This window comes from Armigeres subalbatus, chromosome 3 (genome assembly GCF_024139115.2).
Source record: "Armigeres subalbatus isolate Guangzhou_Male chromosome 3, GZ_Asu_2, whole genome shotgun sequence".
NCBI lineage: Eukaryota > Metazoa > Arthropoda > Insecta > Diptera > Culicidae > Armigeres > Armigeres subalbatus.
In genome coordinates, this window is record NC_085141.1 from 168,031,386 (window position 1) to 168,055,582 (window position 24,197).

The 24,197-nt window shown below is 41.1% G+C and overlaps 2 protein-coding genes across 7 annotated transcripts in view; one reads left to right on the forward strand and one right to left on the reverse strand.

The window, feature by feature from the left end:
- Positions 1-1,276: 1,276 nt before the first annotated feature.
- LOC134224943 (zwei Ig domain protein zig-8-like) overlaps positions 1,277-24,197 on the reverse strand; it is a 951,761-nt gene continuing 928,840 nt past the window's right edge. For 5 of the 6 annotated variants that reach the window (XM_062704593.1, XM_062704592.1, XM_062704595.1 and 2 more), the window contains 2 exons: positions 2,429-2,597; positions 1,277-2,322 (listed from right to left, as the gene is read on the reverse strand). In XM_062704593.1, coding sequence (XP_062560577.1) covers positions 1,733-2,322; positions 2,429-2,597 — 759 coding nt within the window. In that variant the 3' untranslated portion in view covers positions 1,277-1,732. The remainder of the gene's footprint in view (positions 2,323-2,428; positions 2,598-24,197) is intronic. The other variant, XM_062704597.1, reaches the window with a different exon arrangement.
- LOC134224942 (negative elongation factor B-like) lies at positions 19,522-21,388 on the forward strand. Its single transcript, XM_062704590.1, is given in 2 exon segments — positions 19,522-19,713; positions 19,715-21,388. Coding segments are annotated over 2 exon segments (1,743 nt in total). The 5' UTR covers positions 19,522-19,629; the 3' UTR covers positions 21,374-21,388.

The window sequence follows — 24,197 nt, forward strand, 5'->3', positions numbered from 1 at the left end:
AAGTGGCTCGAAAGGCTCCTCTCAAGAGACTCAGAAGCTTCTCTCCAAGAGCTCGGAGTAATGAGAAATTCAGTCAACTTTATGGAGAGACATATAACCCGTTACACTTATTTTCTCTTACAGTAAAAAAAATGGGTGCACCTCAATTAACGCAAAAGTACGAAGGGGTACCTCTCAAGAAAAAGGTTGGAAACCGCTACCCTAGTTGATCACTATTGAAAATAATATTGGTCATTGCGTTAAAAATTTATGAAGAAAAATGATGTGTTGAACCAAAAGATATTTTAGTTACTAGATAAAGATTGTCGCTGTCGTCGCTGTCCGGAACATCTTTTGCTGGCGAGGATAGGGGAGCTAAATGTCAAAAAAGGAAAATCCATACGATTTGACAGGTATGTACCACACATGTTTCGGACAGCAGAACAAAGGGAACCGAAGCGACAATCTTTATCTAGTAACTAAAACATCTTTTGTTGAACCGTATAAGGTAGGTTGGTTGATTCACTATACATCGTTTGTAAGAAGTGTAAGGTAGGCAATTATTTATGATATGTGTAACACTTAAGCGAAGCCAAATATGTAATTGAGTCGAGAAAGGCATCGTCACCGCTAGGTGGATTAATCTCAGTTTTGCCGTTATAATTAAAAGATCACTTTACGCTTAATTTTTCATGTTTCAAATATTTATTATGTCGATGAATACGAAAGCTACATAGAAGCTGATAAAACGCAGAGATTCTTGATTACTGTGGTTGAACGATGCGGGACGCAGAGTGGGACGGAAATGAAAATCATAATCAGTTAATATTAAAAAATATATATTAATATTAAAATAATATTTAAACTTGATTCATCGCAACTCAGAGCACCCCCACTCCCTAAGCAATTTTTTGTCTACGCCATCGTCATAAGTATTCATCCTGCGCGACCTCTGATCGAAGATGGTTATCCTGTCTATTTACTCAAAATGTGAAAAATGGCATCCGATATGTGGTGTCTGTTGGGAAGCGATTTGTTTTTAATTTTTGTCATTTCAATTTCAAATCCTACTTTCCATTTCAATGGTCGAAAAATCACTCCTTAAACATAAGAATATGATAAGACGGTTGAATTTTAAATTTATTACATTTAAACCGATTTTATTCTGTTATTGGGTGAATGGACTTCAGTGCTAGATGGATTTCGGTTTATCACGCTATCATTTATCTTGTACAATGTACTTCGTGGATCCCTCTCATAAGGTGCTTTCGGAACAGAAAATAATCTACCCATCATTTGTTTACGTTTTAGGTTTATTTCCTTTTATATACTGTCCATAATTTTGTACATTCATTTATCATATATTGTTTTATGGTATTTTCTCATAGTTCATTATATTTCCTCGGGTTTGGGTTTTCTTCGTAATAATCTTAATATGAAAATATCACTCAATCACCAATACTCTTTACCATAACGATTCAACGTGTTTTTAAAAATTAGATCAGTATTCGTTCTTTCAGAATTAACCTACCCACCGTTCACTTTAGCTGCTTTCCTTTGGAAAATGAATTTGATTTTTTTTTTCTTTAACTCATTCATTGATTCTAGTCATAGATACCTAAAGCTTATGAATAACAGATCACTTTAGCCTATATTTCATTTATTTGTTTTATTTATAGGTTTTATATTTTTTTGTTAATGCTGAATTTACAATAACCATACATGATTGATTAACCTACAGATTAAAATTTTCTCATCTAACTGCGAATCTTTGATTCCACAAGTGATTTAACGCAAACTCGAACTCGTGTCCGTTATGATTAAGTAGCACCACCCGGAATATTCGAGAAATCGTCTCTAGCGTCCGCCGCGGAAGGACGGACTCGACCAACAACCCTAGGCTCGATATCCTCCGACAGTGGCTGTGCTGCCATCGTTGTGACAGGGAAGAAGTGATTTGCTGCATTAGTCGGAGAAAAAGAAGCGTCAACTGTCGTGAAGACACCGCCAGCCTTGACCCTAGGGCCAGTGGCGGTCGTATGCTGCTACCGATGATGCACCTTAGGCGATGATTTAATTTCGTAATTTGATTGATCAGCGTTCTACAGATTGTGTGCGTTAGCAACAGAAACAGTCTAGTGACTAGGGATGCGTAGGCGTCTAGTAAACTGGCTACGTCGGGGCAAGCATTCCGGGCCCTATGGCCAGCCTGTAGCACAACAGCGACGATACAAAAACAGACAGAAACACCAAGAGCTGATGATGCTGGGGCGTGCGATGATGCGGTTGGCCCGCGCGCTGCATTGCTGCTGGGAACTCCCCTAGAAACAGAATGGGAAACACCTGTCAAATTTTTCTCTCAGGCTGTTCTTAAACTCATTGACGGGGTTGAAAGGGGGCCATCAACGGGGCCAATCAAAAGCTCTTTGAAAGGGTTAATTTTGCTTACCATTCAGCACATGTACGGTGACACTTTTGCTTTTGGCGTTGGACGGATTGCAGGTGTACTGTCCGGAGTCAGAGGGCCGGGCGCTCTGAATCAGCAGGAACGACGTGGTTGTGTCGCCTTTTTCCGTGATTACGGATACGCCTCCACGGGGAGAATCGTAGCTGATAATCTGCAAGTAAAGGAGACATACAATAGATTAATTACATATGACTATTAGGAGTTTTTGCAGAGATCTAAATGGATTGCTTCGAAAGGTTCGAATCAAACTGAAGTGAATTGTCGATGCCGAAATGTACAACAGATCCCCACAAAATGCGCCTTCGCAGATTAATTATACATCCCAAGAAACATTTTAAGTTTTATAACGCTCTTGAAGACCATAATTTACCCTTCAAAAGTGTTAAAAAATCATCATAAAACCAAAATGTTACTAGGGATAGGTATGTTGCTCGATGTTCATGTGAATGATTCCACGCAAAATTTACGATATATCGTAAATCGATATATATACGATATATCGTAAATTTTTATAAAAATCGAGATTTAAACATTATCATCCTATTCTGATACCTACCAGTGAAGTGAAAGGAAAAAATTGCAAACTCGCAATCTATTTTCTAAGTAGGTACTGAGAGAAACTTTAGTCAGTTTAAGTTATCCTATTTGTAAGAAGTGATCAATATCATGTGCCATTAGTTTGTTCTTGTCCATACCATATCTTGATATTTAAAGGATATTTCGGAGCAAATTTTTGATATTGTTGCCTGTTCTTTTATCTCTTATATCAATCAAATTCATATCATGTTTTGTTATTCTTTTAATTCATTCTTGTTATTATTATTAATTATATTTTTTATTATATTATATTATATTTATTTATATATTCTTATTATTCTTATTATTTTATTATTTTGTTATTCTGTTCATGGCTTCTCCCCGAGACGGGTTTATACTATTCCATTCAATTTCATCATCTGATGGTAAGGTTTTCAGTCTTCTTATGCTCAAAAACAGGTTTTACGTTTATATCCGACGTTTCGGCAACATATATTGTACCTTTATCAAGGAATTAACAAAGTCCCGTTTTATTGTTTACATTTGTACTTAGCATATAACATTTTTGTCACAACTTTAAGTACAAACGCCCCCTCTATTGCTCAGAAAGGGCTGTGAGAATTGAATCTATCCGGATACGATAAATTATAGTGCAGTACTTTTTTGGCGCCACATCTACTCTGTTTGTATTGAACTGTGTTGTGATTTGGATTGGATTTGGATTGGATTTGGATTGGATTTGGATTGGATTTGGATTGGATTTGGATTGGATTTGGATTGGATTTGGATTGGATTTGGATTTGGATTGGTTGGATTGGTTGGATTGGTTTGGATTGGTTTGGTTGGTTTGGATTGGTTGGATTGGTTTGGATTGGTTTGGATTGGTTTGGATTGGTTGGATTGGTTTGGATTGGTTTGAATTGGTTTGGTTGGTTTGGATTGGTTGGATTGGTTTGGATTGGTTTGGTTGGTTTGGTTGGTTTGGATTGGTTTGGATTGGTTTGAATTTGGTTTGGATTGGTTTGGATTGGTTTGGATTGGTTTGGATTGGTTTGGATTGGTTTGGATTGGTTTGGATTGGTTTGGTTGGTTTGGATTGGTTTGGATTGGTTTGGATTGGTTTGGATTGGTTTGGTTGGTTTGGATTGGTTTGGATTGGTTTGGATTGGTTTGGTTGGTTTGGATTGGTTTGGTTGGTTTGGATTGGTTTGGATTGGTTTGGATTGGTTTGGATTGGTTTGGATTGGTTTGGTTGGTTGGATTGGTTTGGTTGGTTGGATTGGTTTGGATTGGTTGGTTGGATTGGTTTGGGATTGGATTTGGATTGGTTTGGTTGGTTTGGATTGGTTTGGTTGGTTTGGATTGGTTTGGATTGGTTTGGATTGGTTTGGGATTGGTTTGGATTGGTTTGGATTGGTTTGGATTGGTTTGGATTGGTTTGGATTGGTTTGGATTGGTTTGGATTGGTTTGGTTGGTTTGGATTGGATTGGTTTGGATTGGTTTGGTTGTTGGTTTGGATTGGTTTGGATTGGTTGGTTTGGATTGGTTTGGTTTGGTTGGTTTGGATTTGATTGGATTGGTTTGGATTTGGATTGGATTTGGTTTGGATTGGTTTGGATTGGTTTGGATTGGTTTGGTTGGTTTGGATTGGTTTGGATTGGTTTGGTTGGTTTGGATTGGTTTGGATTGGTTTGGATTGGTTTGGATTGGTTTGGATTGGTTTGGATTGGTTTGGGATTGGTTTGGATTGGTTTGGATTGGTTTGGATTGGTTTGGATTGGTTTGGATTGGTTTGGATTGGTTTGGATTGGTTGGATTGGTTTGGATTTGGTTGGATTGGTTTGGATTGGTTTGGATTGGTTTGGTTGGTTTGGTTGGTTTGGATTGGTTTGGATTGGTTTGGATTGGTTTGGATTGGTTTGGATTGGTTTGGATTGGTTTGGATTGGTTTGGATTGGTTTGGTTGGTTGGTTTGGATTGGTTTGGTTGGTTTGGTTTGGATTGGTTTGGATTGGTTTGGATTGGTTTGGATTGGTTTGGATTGGTTTGGATTGGTTTGGATTGGTTTGGATTGGTTTGGATTGGTTTGGATTGGTTTGGATTTGGATTGGATTGGTTTGGTTTGGATTGGTTTGGATTGGTTTGGATTGGTTTGGTTGGTTTGGATTGGTTTGGTTGGTTTGGATTGGTTTGGATTGGTTTGGATTGGTTTGGATTGGTTTGGTTGGATTGGATTGGTTTGGATTGGTTTGGATTGGTTTGGATTGGTTGGATTGGTTTGGATTGGTTTGGATTGGTTGGATTGGTTGGTTTGGATTGGTTTGGATTGGTTTGGATTGGTTTGGATTGGTTTGGATTGGTTTGGATTGGTTTGGATTGGTTTGGATTGGTTTGGATTGGTTTGGATTGGTTTGGGATTGGATTTGGATTGGTTTGGATTGGTTTGGATTGGTTTGGATTGGTTTGGTTGGTTTGGTTGGTTTGGATTGGTTTGGATTGGTTTGGATTGGTTTGGATTGGTTTGGATTGGTTTGGATTGGTTTGGATTGGTTGGATTTGGTTTGGATTGGTTGGATTGGATTGGATTGGATTGGTTTGGATTGGTTTGGATTGGGTTTGGATTGGTTTGGATTGGTTTGGATTGGTTGGGATTGGTTTGGATTGGTTTGGATTGGTTTGGTTGGTTTGGATTGGTTTGGGATTGGTTTGGATTTGGATTGGTTTGGATTGGTTTGGATTGGTTTGGATTGGTTTGGATTGGTTTGGATTGGTTTGGTTTGGTTTGGTTTGGATTGGTTTGGATTGGTTTGGATTGGTTTGGATTGGTTTGGATTGGTTTGGATTGGTTTGGATTGGTTTGGATTGGTTTGGATTGGTTTGGATTGGTTGGTTGGATTGGTTTGGATTGGTTTGGATTGGTTTGGATTGGTTTGGATTGGTTTGGATTGGTTTGGATTGGTTTGGATTGGTTTGGATTGGTTTGGATTGGTTTGGATTGGTTTGGATTGGTTTGGATTGGTTTGGATTGGTTTGGATTGGTTTGGATTGGTTTGGATTGGTTTGGATTGGTTTGGTTGGTTTGGATTGGTTGGATTGGTTTGGATTGGTTTGGATTGGTTTGGATTGGTTTGGATTGGTTTGGATTGGTTTGGATTGGTTTGGATTGGTTTGGATTGGTTTGGATTGGTTTGGATTGGTTTGGATTGGTTTGGATTGGTTTGGATTGGTTTGGATTGGTTTGGTTGGTTTGGATTGGATTTGGTTGGTTGGATTTGGATTGGTTTGGGATTGGTTTGGATTGGTTTGGATTGGTTGGTTGGTTTGGTTGGTTTGGATTGGTTTGGATTGGTTTGGATTGGTTTGGATCGGTTTGGATTGGTTTGGATTGGTTTGGATTGGTTTGGATTGGTTTGGATTGGTTTGGATTGGTTTGGATTGGTTTGGATTGGTTTGGTTGGTTTTGGATTGGTTTGGATTGGATTTGGATTTGGATTGGATTTGGATTGGATTTGGATTGGATTTGGATTGGATTTGGATTGGATTATGGTTTTTAACGGTGAAGCGTGCAGAAACGGGCTCTTCTTCGAGTGAATGGAGGCCTGTCGAAGGATGGCGGTTAAGAATGGAGAGACGGTTATTAGCAAGCGTCGCAATGGACAAAAAGTGGCCCCTTGGGGTCTTCTGTCGGCGTGTAGTGGATTCAGATAAGTAGACAACAGGTTAAAAGGATATCAAATACCAATCATCTTGTTCGCAATGGGCACTGCGTTGCACGATTGAGCGAAAGCCAGGCACTGCAGATTCTGATCACAATTAATATTCTTCTCTTTTGACAAACATTTCAACATATTTCAATCAACGCGGAAAAAAATTCTGTTTCCCACCCCAGTTCTCACTCTCGCTGTAATCAAATTTCATTTTTTTCGTTAATTGTTAGCTGTTCAATCATTGAACCATCGAAAACACCTTACGAGTTTTGCAGCAAGTTTCAAAATCGAACAATAAAGAAGTTACTATTGAACTAATTACGGTTATTTCGTTTCGGCATTAAATTCTGAATAGAGCTTTTCAGATGCTTGATTCCTTTAATCACTACTTTCTTATAAAACACCTATATTGCTCATACACTTACATAATTCTTTGTTTTACATGCATACATTCTGTCAGTTCCTTATAATCATTGTTTTGGAGAAAATTATTTTGAGCTTTTTAGTGGAATGTCTTTACTTGTCATAAGACGAGTTTGTACCATCCATTTAATTCCACCACTTGATTGTACCTTGACAGATACGTATTCCGGCAGTGAATGCTTGGATAGCACGAGCTATTTGTACTGCGGAGAAATTTTTTCATCTATTGGAGCCTTGGAAAATGATCAAGAAAGTTGTCATTTAATAATATATAAATGATTATTAAAAGAAAACCTACTTTTTATGATGTGTTGAACAAGCAATCTCAGTTAAAATAGCATATAGGGCAAACGATCCGATAATCGTGGGTGTTCCTTTAGTTGCGGTAGTAGAGTGTGCATTAAATCTACGAATCAAACGCAGCAACCCATTACGTCCAATGACAAAACGATATGTCAATATACAAAGTAACTATTATCTTCAAATACTGGTAAATATCTAGAAAATACCTTACTAGATTTTCGCCTGTGAACCAATAGTTGCGGTAGTGTTCCTATAATTGCGAATCCCGTAAAGAAAATAATGGAATTCGCAACTATAGGAACACGAATTAAAAATACCGCAACTATTGGAACAATCATAAATTAATTGGAGTTGTTGTTTTAGGATGGAATACATGCAATACATGCGACGGAAGCATGTTTCCAATAAAATAGATGGGGAACGGTTTCGAATGCATATCCAAGGTAAGCGAAATGAAATTTCGTTTAATTGAATTGTGTGAAAATTGAATAGTGTTGAAACGTGCTTAGTTCCTCCACTATTGGATCATTACCCTACGCATATACGAAACAAGTTTCCGAGTGAAAGCATGTAGGTAGGTATTGCCTCCTCACTTTGGCATCTCATAGCACCTTCGAAAAAAAAATTGATGAAAACTGGTGAGAGACAGAAAAAAAGAACTTTTTGCTCACAAGTTCGCAGCGCTATTTTGGATTTGGATTGGATTTGGATTGGATTTGGATTGGATTTGGATTGGATTTGGATTGGATTTGGATTGGATTTGGATTGGATTTGGATTGGATTTGGATTGGTTTGGTTGGTTTGGTTGGTTTGGATTGGTTTGGATTGGTTGGATTGGTTTGGATTGGTTTGGATTGGTTTGGATTGGTTTGGATTGGTTTGGATTGGTTTGGATTGGTTTGGATTGGTTGGATTGGTTTGGATTGGTTGGATTGGTTTGGATTGGTTTGGATTGGTTTGGTTTGGATTGGTTTGGATTGGTTTGGATTGGATTGGTTTGGTTGGTTTGGATTGGTTTGGATTGGTTTGGATTGGTTTGGATTGGTTTGGATTGGTTTGGATTGGTTTGGATTGGTTTGGATTGGTTTGGATTGGTTTGGATTGGTTTGGATTGGTTTGGATTGGTTTGGATTGGTTTGGATTGGTTTGGTTGGTTTGGTTGGTTTGGATTGGTTTGGTTGGTTTGGATTGGTTTGGGATTGGTTTGGATTGGTTTGGATTGGTTTGGATTGGTTTGGATTGGTTTGGTTGGTTGGATTGGTTTGGATTGGTTTGGATTGGTTTGGATTGGTTTGGATTGGTTTGGATTGGTTGGATTGGTTTGGTTGGTTTGGTTGGTTTGGATTGGTTTGGTTGGTTTGGTTTGGTTGGATTGGTTTGGATTGGTTGGATTTGGTTTGGATTTGGTTGGTTTGGATTGGTTTGGATTGGTTGGATTGGTTTGGATTGGTTTGGATTGGTTTGGTTGGTTTGGATTGGTTTGGATTGGTTTGGTTGGTTTGGATTGGTTTGGATTGGTTTGGGATTGGATTGGTTTGGTTTGGATTGGTTTGGATTGGTTTGGGATTGGTTTGGATTGGTTTGGATTGGTTTGGTTGGATTGGTTTGGTTTGGATTGGTTTGGGATTGGTTTGGATTGGTTTGGATTGGTTTGGATTGGTTTGGATTGGTTTGGATTGGTTGGATTGGTTTGGATTGGTTGGTTGGTTGGTTTGGATTGGTTTGGATTGGTTTGGATTGGTTTGGATTGGTTTGGTTGGTTTGGATTGGTTTGGATTGGTTTGGATTGGTTTGGATTGGTTTGGATTGGTTGGATTGGTTTGGATTGGTTTGGATTGGTTTGGATTGGTTTGGATTGGTTTGGATTGGTTTGGATTGGTTTGGTTGGTTTGGATTGGTTTGGATTGGTTTGGTTGGTTTGGATTGGTTTGGATTGGTTTGGATTGGTTGGATTGGTTTGGATTGGTTTGGTTGGTTTGGATTGGTTTGGATTGGTTTGGATTGGTTTGGATTGGTTTGGTTGGATTGGTTTGGATTGGTTTGGATTGGTTTGGATTGGTTTGGATTGGTTTGGATTGGTTTGGATTGGTTTGGATTGGTTTGGATTGGTTTGGATTGGTTTGGATTGGTTTGGATTGGTTTGGTTGGTTTGGATTGGTTTGGATTGGTTTGGTTGGTTTGGATTGGTTTGGATTGGTTTGGATTGGTTTGGATTGGATTTGGATTGGTTTGGATTGGTTTGGTTGGTTTGGATTGGTTTGGGATTGGTTTGGATTGGATTTGGATTGGTTGGATTGGTTGGTTTGGATTGGTTTGGATTGGTTTGGGATTGGATTTGGTTTGGTTGGTTTGGATTGGTTTGGATTGGTTTGGATTGGTTTGGATTGGTTGGATTGGATTTGGATTGGTTTGGATTGGTTTGGATTGGTTTGGATTGGTTTGGTTGGTTTGGATTGGTTTGGTTGGTTTGGATTGGTTTGGATTGGTTGGATTGGTTTGGATTGGTTTGGATTGGTTTGGATTGGTTTGGATTGGTTTGGATTGGTTTGGATTGGTTTGGTTGGTTTGGATTGGTTTGGATTGGTTTGGTTGGTTTGGATTGGTTTGGATTGGTTTGGATTGGTTTGGATTGGTTTGGATTGGTTTGGTTGGTTTGGATTGGTTTGGATTGGTTTGGATTGGTTTGGTTGGTTTGGTTGGTTTGGTTGGTTTGGATTGGTTTGGATTGGTTTGGATTGGTTTGGATTGGTTTGGATTGGTTTGGATTGGTTTGGATTGGTTTGGTTGGTTTGGATTGGTTTGGTTGGTTTGGATTGGTTTGGTTGGGTTTGGATTGGTTTGGATTGGTTTGGATTGGTTTGGATTGGTTTGGTTGGTTTGGATTGGTTTGGATTGGATTTGGATTGGTTTGGGTTGGTTTGGATTGGTTTGGATTGGTTTGGATTGGTTTGGATTGGTTTGGATTGGTTTGGATTGGTTGGATTGGTTTGGATTGGTTTGGATTGGTTTGGATTGGTTTGGTTGGTTTGGATTGGTTTGGATTGGTTTGGTTGGTTTGGATTGGTTTGGATTGGTTTGGATTGGTTTGGTTGGTTTGGATTGGTTTGGATTGGTTTGGTTGGTTTGGTTGGTTTGGTTGGTTGGATTGGTTTGGATTGGTTTGGATTGGTTTGGTTGGTTTGGATTGGTTTGGATTGGTTTGGTTGGTTTGGATTGGTTTGGTTGGTTTGGATTGGTTTGGATTGGTTTGGATTGGTTTGGATTGATTTGGATTGGATTTGGATTGGATTTGGATTGGATTTGGATTGGATTTGGATTGGATTTGGATTGGATTTGGATTGGATTTGGATTGGATTTGGATTGGATTTGAATTGGTTTTGGATTGGATTTGGATTGGATTTGGATTGGATTTGGATTGGATTTGGATTGGATTTGGATTGGATTTGGATTGGATTTGGATTGGATTATGTGTTTTAACGGTGAAGCGTGCAGGAACAGGCTCTTCTGCGAGTGAATGGAGGCCTGTCGAAGGACGGCGGTTAAGAATGGAGAGACGGTTATGAGCAAGCGTCGCAATGCACAAGAGGTGGCCCCGTGGGGTCTTCTGTCGGCGTATAGTGGATTCAGGTGAGTAGACAACAGGTTAAAAGGATATCAAATACCAATCATCTTGTTCGCAATGGGCACTGCGTTGCACGATCGATCGAAAGCCAGGCACCGCAGACTCTGATCACAATTAATGTTCTTCTCTTTTGACAAACATTTCAACATATTTCAATCAACGCGGAAAAAATTTCTGTTTCCCACCCCAGTTCTCACTCTCGCTGTAATCAAATTTCATTTTTTTCGTTAATTGTTAGCTGTTCAATCATTGAACCATCGAAAACACCTTACGAGTTTTGCAGCAAGTTTCAAAATCGCACAATAAAGAAGTTACTACTGAACTACTATTGAAAATAGGATTGGTCGGTTATTTCGTTTCGGCATTAAATTCTGAATAGAGCTTTTCAGATGCTTGATTCCTTTAATCACTACTTTCTTATAAAACACCTATATTGCTCATACACTTACATAATTCTTTGTTTTACATGCATACATTCTGTCAGTTCCTTATAATCATTGTTTTGGTTAAGAAAATTATTTTGAGCTTTTTAGTGGAATGTCTTTACTTGTCATAAGACGAGTTTGTACCATCCCATTTAATTCCACCACTTGATTGTACCTTGACAGATACGTATTCCGGCGGTGAATGCTTGGATAGCACGTGCTATTTGTACTGCGGATAATTTTCTCACATCTATGAGAGCCTTGGAAAATGATCACGAAAGTTGTCATTTAATAATATATAAATTATTATTAAAAGAAAACCTACTTTTTATGATGTGTTGAACAAGCAATCTCAGTTAAAATAGCATATAGGGCAAACGATCCGATAATCGTGGGTGTTCCTTTAGTTGCGGTAGTAGAGTGTGCATTAAATCTACGAATCAAACGCAGCAACCCATTACGTCCAATGATAAAACGATATGTCAATATACAAAGTAATTATTATCTTCAAATACTGGTAAATATCTAGAAAATACCTTACTAGATTTTCGCCTGTGCACCAATAGTTGTGGTAGTGTTCCTATAATTGCGAATCCCGTAAGAAAACAATGGGATTCGCAACTATAGGAACACCAATTAAATAATACCGCAACTAATGGAACAGTGTACCAGTAATTGGAGTTGTTGTTTTAGGATGGAATACATGCAATACATGCGACGGAAGCATGTTTCCAATAAAATAGATGGGGAACGCTTTCGAATACATATCCAAGGTAAGCGAAATGAAATTTCGTTTAATTTTAGAAAATTGAATAGTGTTGGAACGTGCTTAGTTCCTCCACTATTGGATCATTTACCCTACGCATATACGAAACAAGTTGCCGTGTGAAAGCATGTAGGTAGGCATTGCCTCCTCACTTTGGCATCTCATAGCACCTTCGAAAAAAAAATTGATGAAAACTGGTGAGAGACAGAAAAAAAGAACTTTTTGCTCACAAAAAAGTCGCAGCGCTATCCAAATGAAAAACCGTTAAACCAAGATGTCCGTATCTATCACTTATATTGTTCTGTTTCTAAACCCTTCAATTAAGTTTACCGGGCTCGTCATCATCATCCACGTTCGCCAGTGAATTTTCCACGAAAATCGAACAGCTCACATCAGTACCGCAAACTCGGTGTCTATCAAAGTTTTCACTCTCGTCTCGATTTCAGGAATCAGAACCTGACAGAGCAAATCGAATTTCGCAGTACGCTATCCGCAGGCATGCCCCAAAATGGATCAACAACGTTTTCCCCATGCGAATTATAATATGAATAACCTGAGTGAATGGGGCTGAGAGGGTTTCCATGTGCCTGTCATATTCGGAAACACAGCGAAACTGCCGTATCTAATGATATTTCGATTGACTGGCGAACGTACATGTAGGTATGACGGGGAATACCCCCAAGGTATCGATGTGACTTTTCTTTGTATACTTGCAGAATTTTTCATGATGATTTAAAGAGAAATATCTTTTTTTATGCTGAGATATGGAAGAAACAGTGTATGGAGTATTATGAAAGAAAGTTATTGCTACTACAGCTGCAGATCATTAAATGAAGCAGAACAAGGAGCCACTCGACTTGACCTTTTGGTTCATAATGTAAATATGTTTCATAGTAGAAATATAGTTAAGGAAAAATGAAATCCGCAAACAGCCTCCATGATTTTATGAAATTAGAAGAATATAATGATTTTGAACTATTTTCATGCTTGTTCATTTACGATCAATTTGATTACGTTAACAACGTTCTTACAAGCATATTGCCTCATATTTTCAAGTTCCATAATTTAAGCCTGCACTTGGTTATGTACCTTTATAATTTATTCAAAATATTGCACTTCACCATTGACACATTTCTACCTGATGAAAGGTGATTTGCCTACAGCAAAAGGAAATTATAACGTACCATGACATGCTTTTCTTTTATGTTTGAAGCAACAAACATGAAAACACCCCGCGAAAAATTGAACATCAGCAGCATTGAGAAGTAAACGCCATTATCGGGCCCGGAAATTGTGTTCAGTGATATGGTTCATACTTTTATGCCAATACATTTACGTGTAATTCACATAATAATGTTATCTTGCAACATAAATAGCTTTTTGTTTGCTTCTTTTCATATCAATGTCAGTTACTTGAGCATTATGAATATATTATTATTTAATTTCAGATGACCTATATGATTGACGATGTACGCCTTAGTCCTTAGTTGAGCCAAATGGTACTATTTCAAGCTCAGACATTTTCGTACAGTCTTAATAAGAAAATCGTCATCATAGACTTAAGCCACGTCTTTATTGATATTCAAAAGAAGTTCTAATAACTTTTAACAATGAGCTCATTCAAAATTCTTCATCATTAAAGAGACTTCCTTGACCTTGAACGAAACCATGAAATTATTCCGAAATTATGAGTACTTGAATTAATCAGACCACCGCAGCTGCACAGAATCGACTCTCACCAAAGTGAGATGGGAATTGGGCGAAGACGAAAAAAAATCCACTTTTTTACCTGTATGATACCAACCGAATAGATTTTACCTGTAAAACAACAGCACCGGAAAAAGAGCTCCGGGTTTGCGTCAACCTCGCAAATATTTACTCATCAATAATTCATGAAACGAAATTATGCTGTCGATCGTTCCCACCGACGACCGCGGTATCCCGTCCATAGCATTGAGCGACCGGAAACCGGATAACTAAACTATGGCACAGCCAATGATATGATGATGGGGTGGAAGTGAGATAGTTTGCACGTGGCATGTTTTTGAGCCGAGCGATTTCGAATGACGACCGCGCATTAATGGTAATATGTACATATTGGAAAGAGTTACGTTTGCAGCAGTTGTTAAAGTTTCCTTTTTGTTGGTTATACATTCGTCACTGGAACATTGCCGCATCCCAGCGTAGCACATTTACTGTTATTGCCATTACCATTTTCAGTTTGTAAATCATGAGGGTAACACGATGATACTATTATGCCAAGAGAAGTCGATAGAACTTCCATCCTTTAGTCTGGCCAAGTAATAAGCGTTTTCAGGAAATTTGTAAACTATCGAAAAAAACTAAGATTTTTAGTTTTTGAATATATTTTTTTAATCTAGATGACTCCGGCATTTTTTCAGATTTTCTTAGGGGACCAATGATTGGCGTTTGAGGTATTTCAGCTATATTTTTTTTCCTGTTCGGGTGTGCCGCTGCGACCAATTATTAGATCTATTGTAGCGTTACCCGTATTCTTAGTGTTTAAGTGCATGTCGAATTACTCCAGTGCTATTGAGAAGCAATGCAGTATCGGTTTCGATACAGTTTTTTATTTAGTCTACATCTAAACAGATAACACTGAATCAACAATTTGACGCCACAATACACGGTTCGAGGCCGCATCTCTCCATCCTCGGATACGCCCCACGCTCGCCAAGTCGTTCTGCACCTGGTCTGCCCATCTCGCTCGCTGCGCTCCACGTCGTCTCGTACTTGCCGGATCGGAAGCGAACACCATCTTTGCAGGGTTGCTGTCCGGCATTCTTGCAACATGCCCTACCCATCGTACCCTTCCGGCTTTAGCTACCTTCTGGATACTGGGTTCGCCGTAGAGCTGGGCGAGCTCATGGTTCATTCTTCGCCGCCACATACCGTCTTTTTGCACACCGCCAAAGATGGTCCTAAGCACCCGTCTCTCGAATACTCCGAGTGCTTGCAAGTCCTCCTCGAGCATTGTCCATGTTTCATGTCCGTAGAGGACTACCGGTCGTATTAACGATACAGTTGTTGCTTTGTTTTCTCAAGACCACCATAACAAGGTACCGCTATTTAGACCCTTCATAGAGAGCAACCCCATTGAAGGCGCGCCCCTTATCAATAGGAAATCAATCCTTTCTTGAGAAAACAGAACAATAATAATGTCTTTGGCCATGCATTGGAGCCCTAGCCGCATCCTTGCCTTGCTTCTAGAATATCACCAGTAAAACTTTCAAAATCCGGGATTTAGCTCTGTATACAAGACCATTTCAAGCAAGAGAATTTGTTCAGTAATAAGAACTTCCGTGTGTTCCCTCACTACCATTGTTCACCAGTTCAAGGAGAATTTTCCAGCAGTCAGTTCAGCCTAGGACCGGGTACCGAGACTTTTTAACTAATTGCTTGAAAAGTTGTTTTCACTGCATACAGTTTAGCCTCAAACAAGAGGAATTCGAGTCTTTCAACTGTGTGCAAGGTAACTGTTGGCCTAATCCGTTAAGCCAGTGCGCGCATCTATCATCATAGTGTCTACACCACTCGCAACCCTGCGAGCGATGTGGCAATACGGTTGACGTGGATGACAGGTATACGACCTGGTATTGGGTGAGTCTGAGTATGCACAAAACAGAGAGAAAAGGACGAACAAATAGAAAAGAAGTCGGCAAGTCAGGTATTGTGAGGAAAGATAGATAAAATTAACTTAATTCTAGTTCAATAATTCCAAGTGGGCTTGTGCACAAATCTATATTGGAACCGGTAAGCCTAATTTGCCTAAATATAGCCTAAAATTACTTAAAACCTATCCTTAAACTAGGTAACCTAAACCTATTCCGCGACCTATTGTCCACTCGCCATACATGCTACTATGAACTAGGTGACGTGAAGTAATTGGTAAGAGTAAAACTACAGCAAAATGAATTCTAAACCTTATAAGCTAACTTACAATAAACCTAATAGGATTTACGACTACAGCTTATCTACTTGAACCTTGTAAACTACGTGGAATTATACAAAGGGAACTAAACGTAAGTTATTATAAAATGTATTTACATTTAGGCATAATAATTAATTGAGAACGATGCACTACACATATAAATGTGCATGATTGATGAAATTATTATTTAGCATGAAGGCAACTTAGATATATACAATTGCCAAGTATTGCCTAAACTAAAACCTGTTCTAATACCAACTGAATTTGTTATGTTCTATGTGACAGGAAATTATATTCTCGCTATCACCGGATTATACGTGTTTCATTTCGCTTCCGGCCGAGAATCATAAGATCGGAAACATCCCGTTGAAACTTTACTTCAACATTATATAATTTCGTTTAGTTGTGCTTCAGCTGTACGGAGTTCACCGTTGTTCAAAGGTTCTCTGTTGATGGTTCTTTGTTGTAATTTCAGACGACAGTTCGTGATGAACCGCAGTACTAGTCCCATTACGTGCAGCAAGCGCTTCCAGTTGGAAAAGTTTTGAAGGCAAATGATCGCTTCCGGAGACGTGTAATGAACCAACAGAGTTGTCAGTAGCTCGGTGTTCGTCAAACTATTGCGTTTGGTAGATGATGGCCATTTCTCTTCGTCTTCCCACAAAAATTTCGGGCCTCGAAACCATCTGCTTCTAATAGAAAGATCAGGAAGCCCGTCCCACTTGGTAGCATCGTCGGCTACGTTCAGTTTGCTAGGTATATATCGCCATTCGTGAGGTTCGGTGGACTCCAGTATCTCAGTAATGCGGAAACCGACGAATTGGCTGTAACGCCGGTGGTCGGAGTTGATCCAGCATAAGACGTCTTGTGAGTCGGACCAGTAGAACCTCTTCATGTTCTGGATAGACAACGTATCAAGCACCGTTTTCGATAGTCGTGTGCCAATGACCGCTGCTTGTAGCTCCAACCGAGGGATCGATGTTAATTTCAGAGGAGCCACTCTAGCTTTGGCGGTGACGAGTGAACGATAGGTCTCTCCGTTCTTCATGAACCGTAGAAAGCATGTCGCTGCCATCCCACATTTACCAGCGTCGACAAAGGTGTGAAGCTGAGTCTCGTCGGCTTCATTGATTGGATGTCCTGGCCAGAAACATCTAGGAACCTTGACTTCTTCTACATGCGGCAGAACGCTGAGCCACTTCCGCCATTTTTCAAACACATCGTCGTCGATTTCTTCATCCCATGTTATTCCGGATCGCCAGACATCTTGCAGCAGAAATTTCAGATAGGCGAGAAAGTGAGCGATAAGTCCAAGCGGGTCGAATATGGTCATCAGAATCCGTAGTAGTTCCCGCTTTGTAGGACGTCGTCCACCCTCAAGTAATAAGCCATCGAAGCGCTTCCAGCCAATCTTGTAGGTGAAAGCATCAGCTAGCGTATTCCACCACATTCCTAGAACCTTCTCAGTGGCCAATTCTGCTGATAGGTCTAGGCTCTTCTCTTCATCGGCATTGTGTTCTTGCAGCGCATCTACAACTTCTTTGGAATTACTAATCCAATTGCGGATCTCGAATCCGCCCTGCGCGTGCACATGTCGAACATCCTTGGCTACCTGGATCGCTTCTTCTTCCGTCGCAAAGCTGATCAGCATATCGTCGACGTAATGCGACTTGATAATTGCTGCACATGCTGCTGGATACTTCATTTTGAAACGCTCCGCGTTAACATTCTTGACATACTGCGCACTGCTAGGAGAGCAGCACGCTCCGAAGGTCATCACCGTCATGACATACACCGCCAGTTCGCCGGTCTCACCAGTCCAATAAAAACATTGGTATTGCTGATCTTCTTGCCGAATGTTCACTTGATGGAACATCTCGCGAATATCTCCCGTTACCGCAACGGGATGCAGTCGGAAGCGTAACAGTATGCCAAGTAGAGAACATAGCAGATCGGGACCCTTCAAGAGGACAGAATTTAACGAGACTCCATGGACCTCGGCCGCACCATCCCATACTATGCGGACTTTCCCGGGTTTATTGATATTTGTTACCGGGAAGACGGGCAGGAACCAAATGTCGGTGGATTGTTGCTGCACTTCCTCTTCGGAAAGTTTACGAATGTATCCCTTGACGGCGTAGTCGACGATCTTCTGATGTAATATTTCTGCGAGATTGGGATCCTTCGCCATTCGTTTCTTCAAGCATCTGTGGCGACGCAGAGCCATCGGTCGGCTATCTGGCAGACGGACGTTGTCATAGCGCCAGAGCAGACCAGTCTCATAGCGGCCTTCTGAGAAGCGTGTGAGAGACCTCAAAAGCATTTCGGCTCGCTCATCTTCGGCCGACAGAAGCGGTTTTGATGAACTAATTCCCAGGCTGTCAATGGAGAAATAATCCTTCATCGTCTGATGCAGATTGTCGTTCGGCCGTTCGTTTAACGAACACACGTGGAAGCTGTAATGAAACATGCTCGAAGCATCTCCGGATCCCATATTGCCACACACGGTCCAGCCTAGACGAGTTTTGGTTGCAATCGGTTCACCGAATTCTCCTTCGCGACTCTTGAGAGTTAAATCCAGCTGCGCATGCTTTGTTCCGATCAGAATGCGAGGACGTGCATCGTGATATGATGCGATGGGCAATCCTTCCAGGAAACGGTACGATCGCCTCAGTTCATCTATGTCTAGGTTCTGCAACGGCAGCAGCAGCTCGCTGACCGTTTGCACGTCCTCCAATGTGAACTTCTCTGAGCCTTTCTGACGTCCGGCAACTTGTAGACGAACGATGCACGAGTTCTTCTCACACCGCTCAGTGCCACCCGTCCAGCGTAGACATATTGGGCTCGGCGTTCCATCCAGTTGTAGCTCGTCGGCAAGATCTTGATCGATCAGCGTTGCTCCTGAGCCTTCATCAAGGAAGGCATAAGTGTAGATCGTCTTCCTCGGCCCTGATAACGCAACTGGAAGGTAGCGGAATAGGACTGGACTAGATGCCGTTTGGTGTGTGTTACACCCAAGCTCAGCGCCGCTTGCTGTTGATTGGGGAGACTGGGAATTTCCGGTCTTTGCACTGTTACTGTGAAACTTTCTCTTCTGCTCGTTGTGTAATAGCTCGTGGTGTCTGAAGTAACACCCGTCCTTGCCGCACGGTTTTGCTCTACAAGATCCTTTATGCCGACGGAGACATGTTCGACAAAGACCAAACTCACGAATGACCGCCCATTTGGAGTCTCTGGAAAGCTCCAAGAACCGTTTGCATTTGTCCACTGACTTACACGTTCCTTGGCACACCAGACAGTTTTCTTTCACCACCGGCGCAGCAAATGTTTCAGGTGCTTTGAAAACTCCGTTTGGCTCAGATTGTGATCGTCTCGTAAAAACCTGAAAACATAATTACTATCTATATAATAAATTCCACAAAACCCATCAAACCAGGTCAAGTAACGATGTCTGTACCGCCAAAATTTCCTGGTACCGGTCTGGAAGAAGTCAATGTTCCCGGTCAAGCTTACCTTCGAGATGCGTTATCCTGTTGGTTGTGACGATCCGTTGAAAGCCATCGAAAACTTCCAGCTGGAGAATGGTATCCTTTTGCCATCGCTGAGACCGATGCTTCCGTTGTTGGATCTGCACGGTGTTAGGCGACTCGAGTTCCATACGTCAGTGCTGGAGGAACTTCGAAATAAGTTGATTGCCCACATCAACGAAGTGGGTGCCAAGGAAGATCGAGAACGGGACCGTAAATTGAAGGAGCTGCGGGTCAAGGCTTTGCGACCTGTTGTGATGTGCATTTTACGAAACACCAGCCACATCGATGATAAATATTTGCGGATTTTGGTGCGTGATCGCGAACTGTACCAGGACACGGATACCGAGGTTAAAAGGCAAATCTGGCGAGATAATCAGTCGTTATTTGGAGATGAAGTATCGCCTCTCCTATCGCAGTACATTCGCGAGAAGGAGCACATCCTGTTCGACCACATGAACTTAAACAATCTATTCTTTACTCCGACGCCGAAAGTTCGTCGACAAGGAGAAGTTGTCCAAAAGCTAGCCCACATGATCGGAAATAGCGTCAAACTATACGATATGGTTCTGCAATTCCTGCGTACGCTTTTTCTCAGAACTAGAAACGTACACTACTGTACATTGCGGGCCGAACTGCTGATGGCACTGCACGATTTAGAAGTGCAGGACATGATTTCGGTGGATCCATGTCACAAATTTACCTGGTGCTTGGATGCCTGCATCCGAGAGAAAAATGTGGATATTAAAAGATCGCGAGAACTGCAAGGCTTTCTGGATAATATCAAGCGCGGTCAAGAACAAGTTCTGGGTGATCTCTCCATGACGCTGTGTGATCCTTATGCTATCAATTTCTTAGCGACTTCAGCCATTAAAATCCTTCAGCATTTAATCAATAACGAAGGTCTTCCTCGAGACAACACTATTTTGATACTGCTACTGAGAATGTTGGCGCTTGGACTTTCTGCTTGAATTATGATCGATTCACAGGACTTCAAGGAACCGAAATTGGATAGCCAAGTCGTGACAATGTTCCTTCCGGCGCTAATGTCTCTCATGGTAGACGACCAGGTTCGTAATTTACACTCCAAACTACCACCAGATGAGCGCGAGAGTGCCATCACAACAATCGAACATTCCGGTCCCGCTCCGGATGCAGTCGAAGCGTACATCCAGGAAAGCTCTGTAGCTTCAATTCTCGCAATGTATTACACTTTGCACACAGCTCGCCAGAAGGATCGGGTTGGAATTCTTCGAGTCATGGCCATTTTGGCGTCCTGTAAGGATGATCGCGCTTACGAGGATCCGTTCCTACACTCCTTGATCGCACTGATGATTCCAATGTCGGAGGAATTCGCCAACGAGGATTTCTGCACCGGACTGTTCGACGAGTTCTTATTCGCCGGTCTGACGCGGGACAATGTAACCCGGCATATGCTCAAGCTACTGTGGTACATCCATCAGAAGTTGCCCCAGGGACGGCTTCAAACGTTGATGAAGGCATTGCAACCGAACGCTCAGCATCACGAGAACGTGCATAAACTGTATGAGAACCTGCAGAAACGGGCCATGGCAGTCCACCACGAACCACTGCCGGAGCCGATGGAGACGGATTTCGATTCGCCGCTGAAGAGTGTCCCAATGCCGGGATCGCACTACGTTTGAAAGTGTGTAGCGGTAATTTAGTAGGTTTGGAGAATTTATGTTACATAACTTACCACTTATTGGTAAATATTATCAAGTATTCGGAAAAACATAGATAACCGGAAAAAAAAGGCTCCAGACAACAATCAACCACGACGAAATCATGAGAGAGTATACGACCGAAGAGACCGAGTGGGTGTTCAATCCCCCACTGACACCGCACATGGGCGGTAGTTGGGAGCGATTAATACGGACCGTCAAAAGTAATTTAATGGCTGTTTGTCTCACCAAGACCTTGACTGACGAAGTTCTACGGAATCTATTGATCGAGATTGAAAACTTCGTTAACTCCCGACCCCTCTCGCACGTTCCTATAGATGACGACTCGAGTCCGGCACTAACTCCTAACCATTTCCTGATTGGTTCATCCAATGGCTCAAAACCCCTAGTGGTCATCGATGACAGCGGTTACGCTCTGAAACAAAACATGTGTACCTATCAGATTCTTGCAAACAGGTATTGGAAGCGCTGGGTAAACGATTACCTGCCGGAGATTACTCGACGGTCCAAGTGGTTTCACCCTGTCAAGCCCATCGCTATCGGGGATATCGCCGTCATTGCCGACCCGAAACTACCACGAAATTGTTGGCCGAAAGGAAAGGTTATATCTACGTGTGCCAGCCGAGACGGCCGGATACGATCCGCGACTATACGTACAGTTCGCGGAGTCTACGAGCGCCCGGTAGCTAAGTTAGCGATCTTGGATGTTCAGCGCGTGGAGCAGTAAACCAACCGGATGTTGGTGTACCCTGGGGGAGTGTTGGCCTAATCCGTTAAGCCAGCGCGCGCATCTATCATCATAGTGTCTACACCACTCGCAACCCTGCGAGCGATGTGACAATACGGTTGACGTGGATGACAGGTATACGACCTGGTATTGGGTGAGTCTGAGTATGCACAAAACAGAGAGAAAAGGACGAACAAATAGAAAAGAAGTCAATGTTCCGCTTCCGGCCGAGAATCATAAGATCGGAAACATCCCGTTGAAACTTTACTTCAACAGTAACATTAATTATGTTTTATTTCTGAGACTCCTGTTGGTAGCGAGGACTAAATACAATGAATCTTTATTTACCACTACTTATTGCTCTAGCTGGAAAATGGATTAAGCTAGGGCTCTGTTTGGTAGATCTTACACCGCAACACACTACGTCAAAGTGATCTACCGTATTACGGGAATTTTTTTTCAGCTATTAGTAATTTTCCAGAGCTATCAAGTGGTTTTTGATCATCTCTGTGATGTTCCAAGATGACCCGAGGAAGAGGGGACAGCCCAAATGGCAGTTGATATGGCAGTTCTTACTTTATGATTTCTTTTATGAATAGACTTCTGATAAGTTTGTAAAGGACGTTTGGTCAATCCTAGAACCTTACGGGATGCACTGAGGAAAACGGATTAAAGACTTCCGTTTTTAGACCAAAGTGTTTCATGCGTTGGTTTTTCTTTATGTTTCCTCATGAAACGTCAATAAAAAGTTCGGATTCGACAACTCAAACTATGAGCACAACATGGGATGCCAATGTCAAGAAATGAGTAAACAACTGAGAGCTGTTCGCATTCTGTGGTTACAACGACATGCTGATCGGAGCCTTCTAGACGTATCCAACCCGATCCGATCATCATCCCCTCAACGGTGAAATATTTCTGCGCATTGCACGGATTTGTCGGAAGGAGGAGAGAGTTGGACGACGGTTCAACCAACGCCTACTGGAAGATACCATGCATGGACACATTCCAGCGTAACGCGACACCATGAGGAGCCGACTTTCAGCGAAAAATTAGGTCTGCATTCGAAAATTAGCTTCGGAGACATATGATTAAAAAGGTGTAAAATTATCCTCATGCCTCACTAAATTTCCTTTCTGATAGAATATTCATTTTAAGATTTTTCGCTTGAATATGATAAATATAACGCGCTGCATTTCGTAACGCGACACCATCGCTGAATTGCACTTTTTCGATCTATTCTCGATTTATTCTAAGCATTTCTCGTATACATCAACAGAAATGAGGTTGTGAATTATAATCGCGGAAAAACGGAAATTATAAGGAAAATTACCGAATTGATATCAACACCGCCGCGTTACGCTGATCGACAAACAGTGTTCTGCAAATGGCGTCGCGTTACGCAAACGTGTTTAACATCGATCGAATACGTAATTTCCGCAAATTTTGTTGCGACATGTTGTATTCGACAGAGGATATTGTCACATTACCCATCGTTGAATGTAGTTTAAGTTGGTGTTCACGATATGGAGTTTTGGCTATTATGGCACAAATTTTGAGCCGAACCAATTCCATTCATATCACATATCCAGTTTATAAAACGAAATTAATGGTAATGGGTTTTCATATTTTTATATTAGTTACACCCAGGTATGATCCGGATCGTTTTTGAAGTACGTGATCAGGCGATCGATCCCCCTAGAAGTGAGTTTTTTTTACACTGAAACGTTCTATATTGTCTTTTTTCTAAGTTCACCATTTTGATAGGTGATGATGGCTCAAGAAGCTCAGCAATACTGAAGAGGAATCTTTCTATCGTTTTTATTCCAGGTTTCTATTGGAACGTGGTCTGTTTTCTACTTTTTATTGATTCCCGAAGAGATTGGTTTACATCTCATGTCTCAACCAATATTTATCACAAGAACGAATGCGTCGTGATAAATATCAGAAGCACATTGAATTCGCGTAACGCGACGCAATATTTTGTACCTAGTGTAACTTCATGGGAAATGCTCCGATTTTGAATCTTAATACACGAAAAGAAAGCTCTTGACGAGT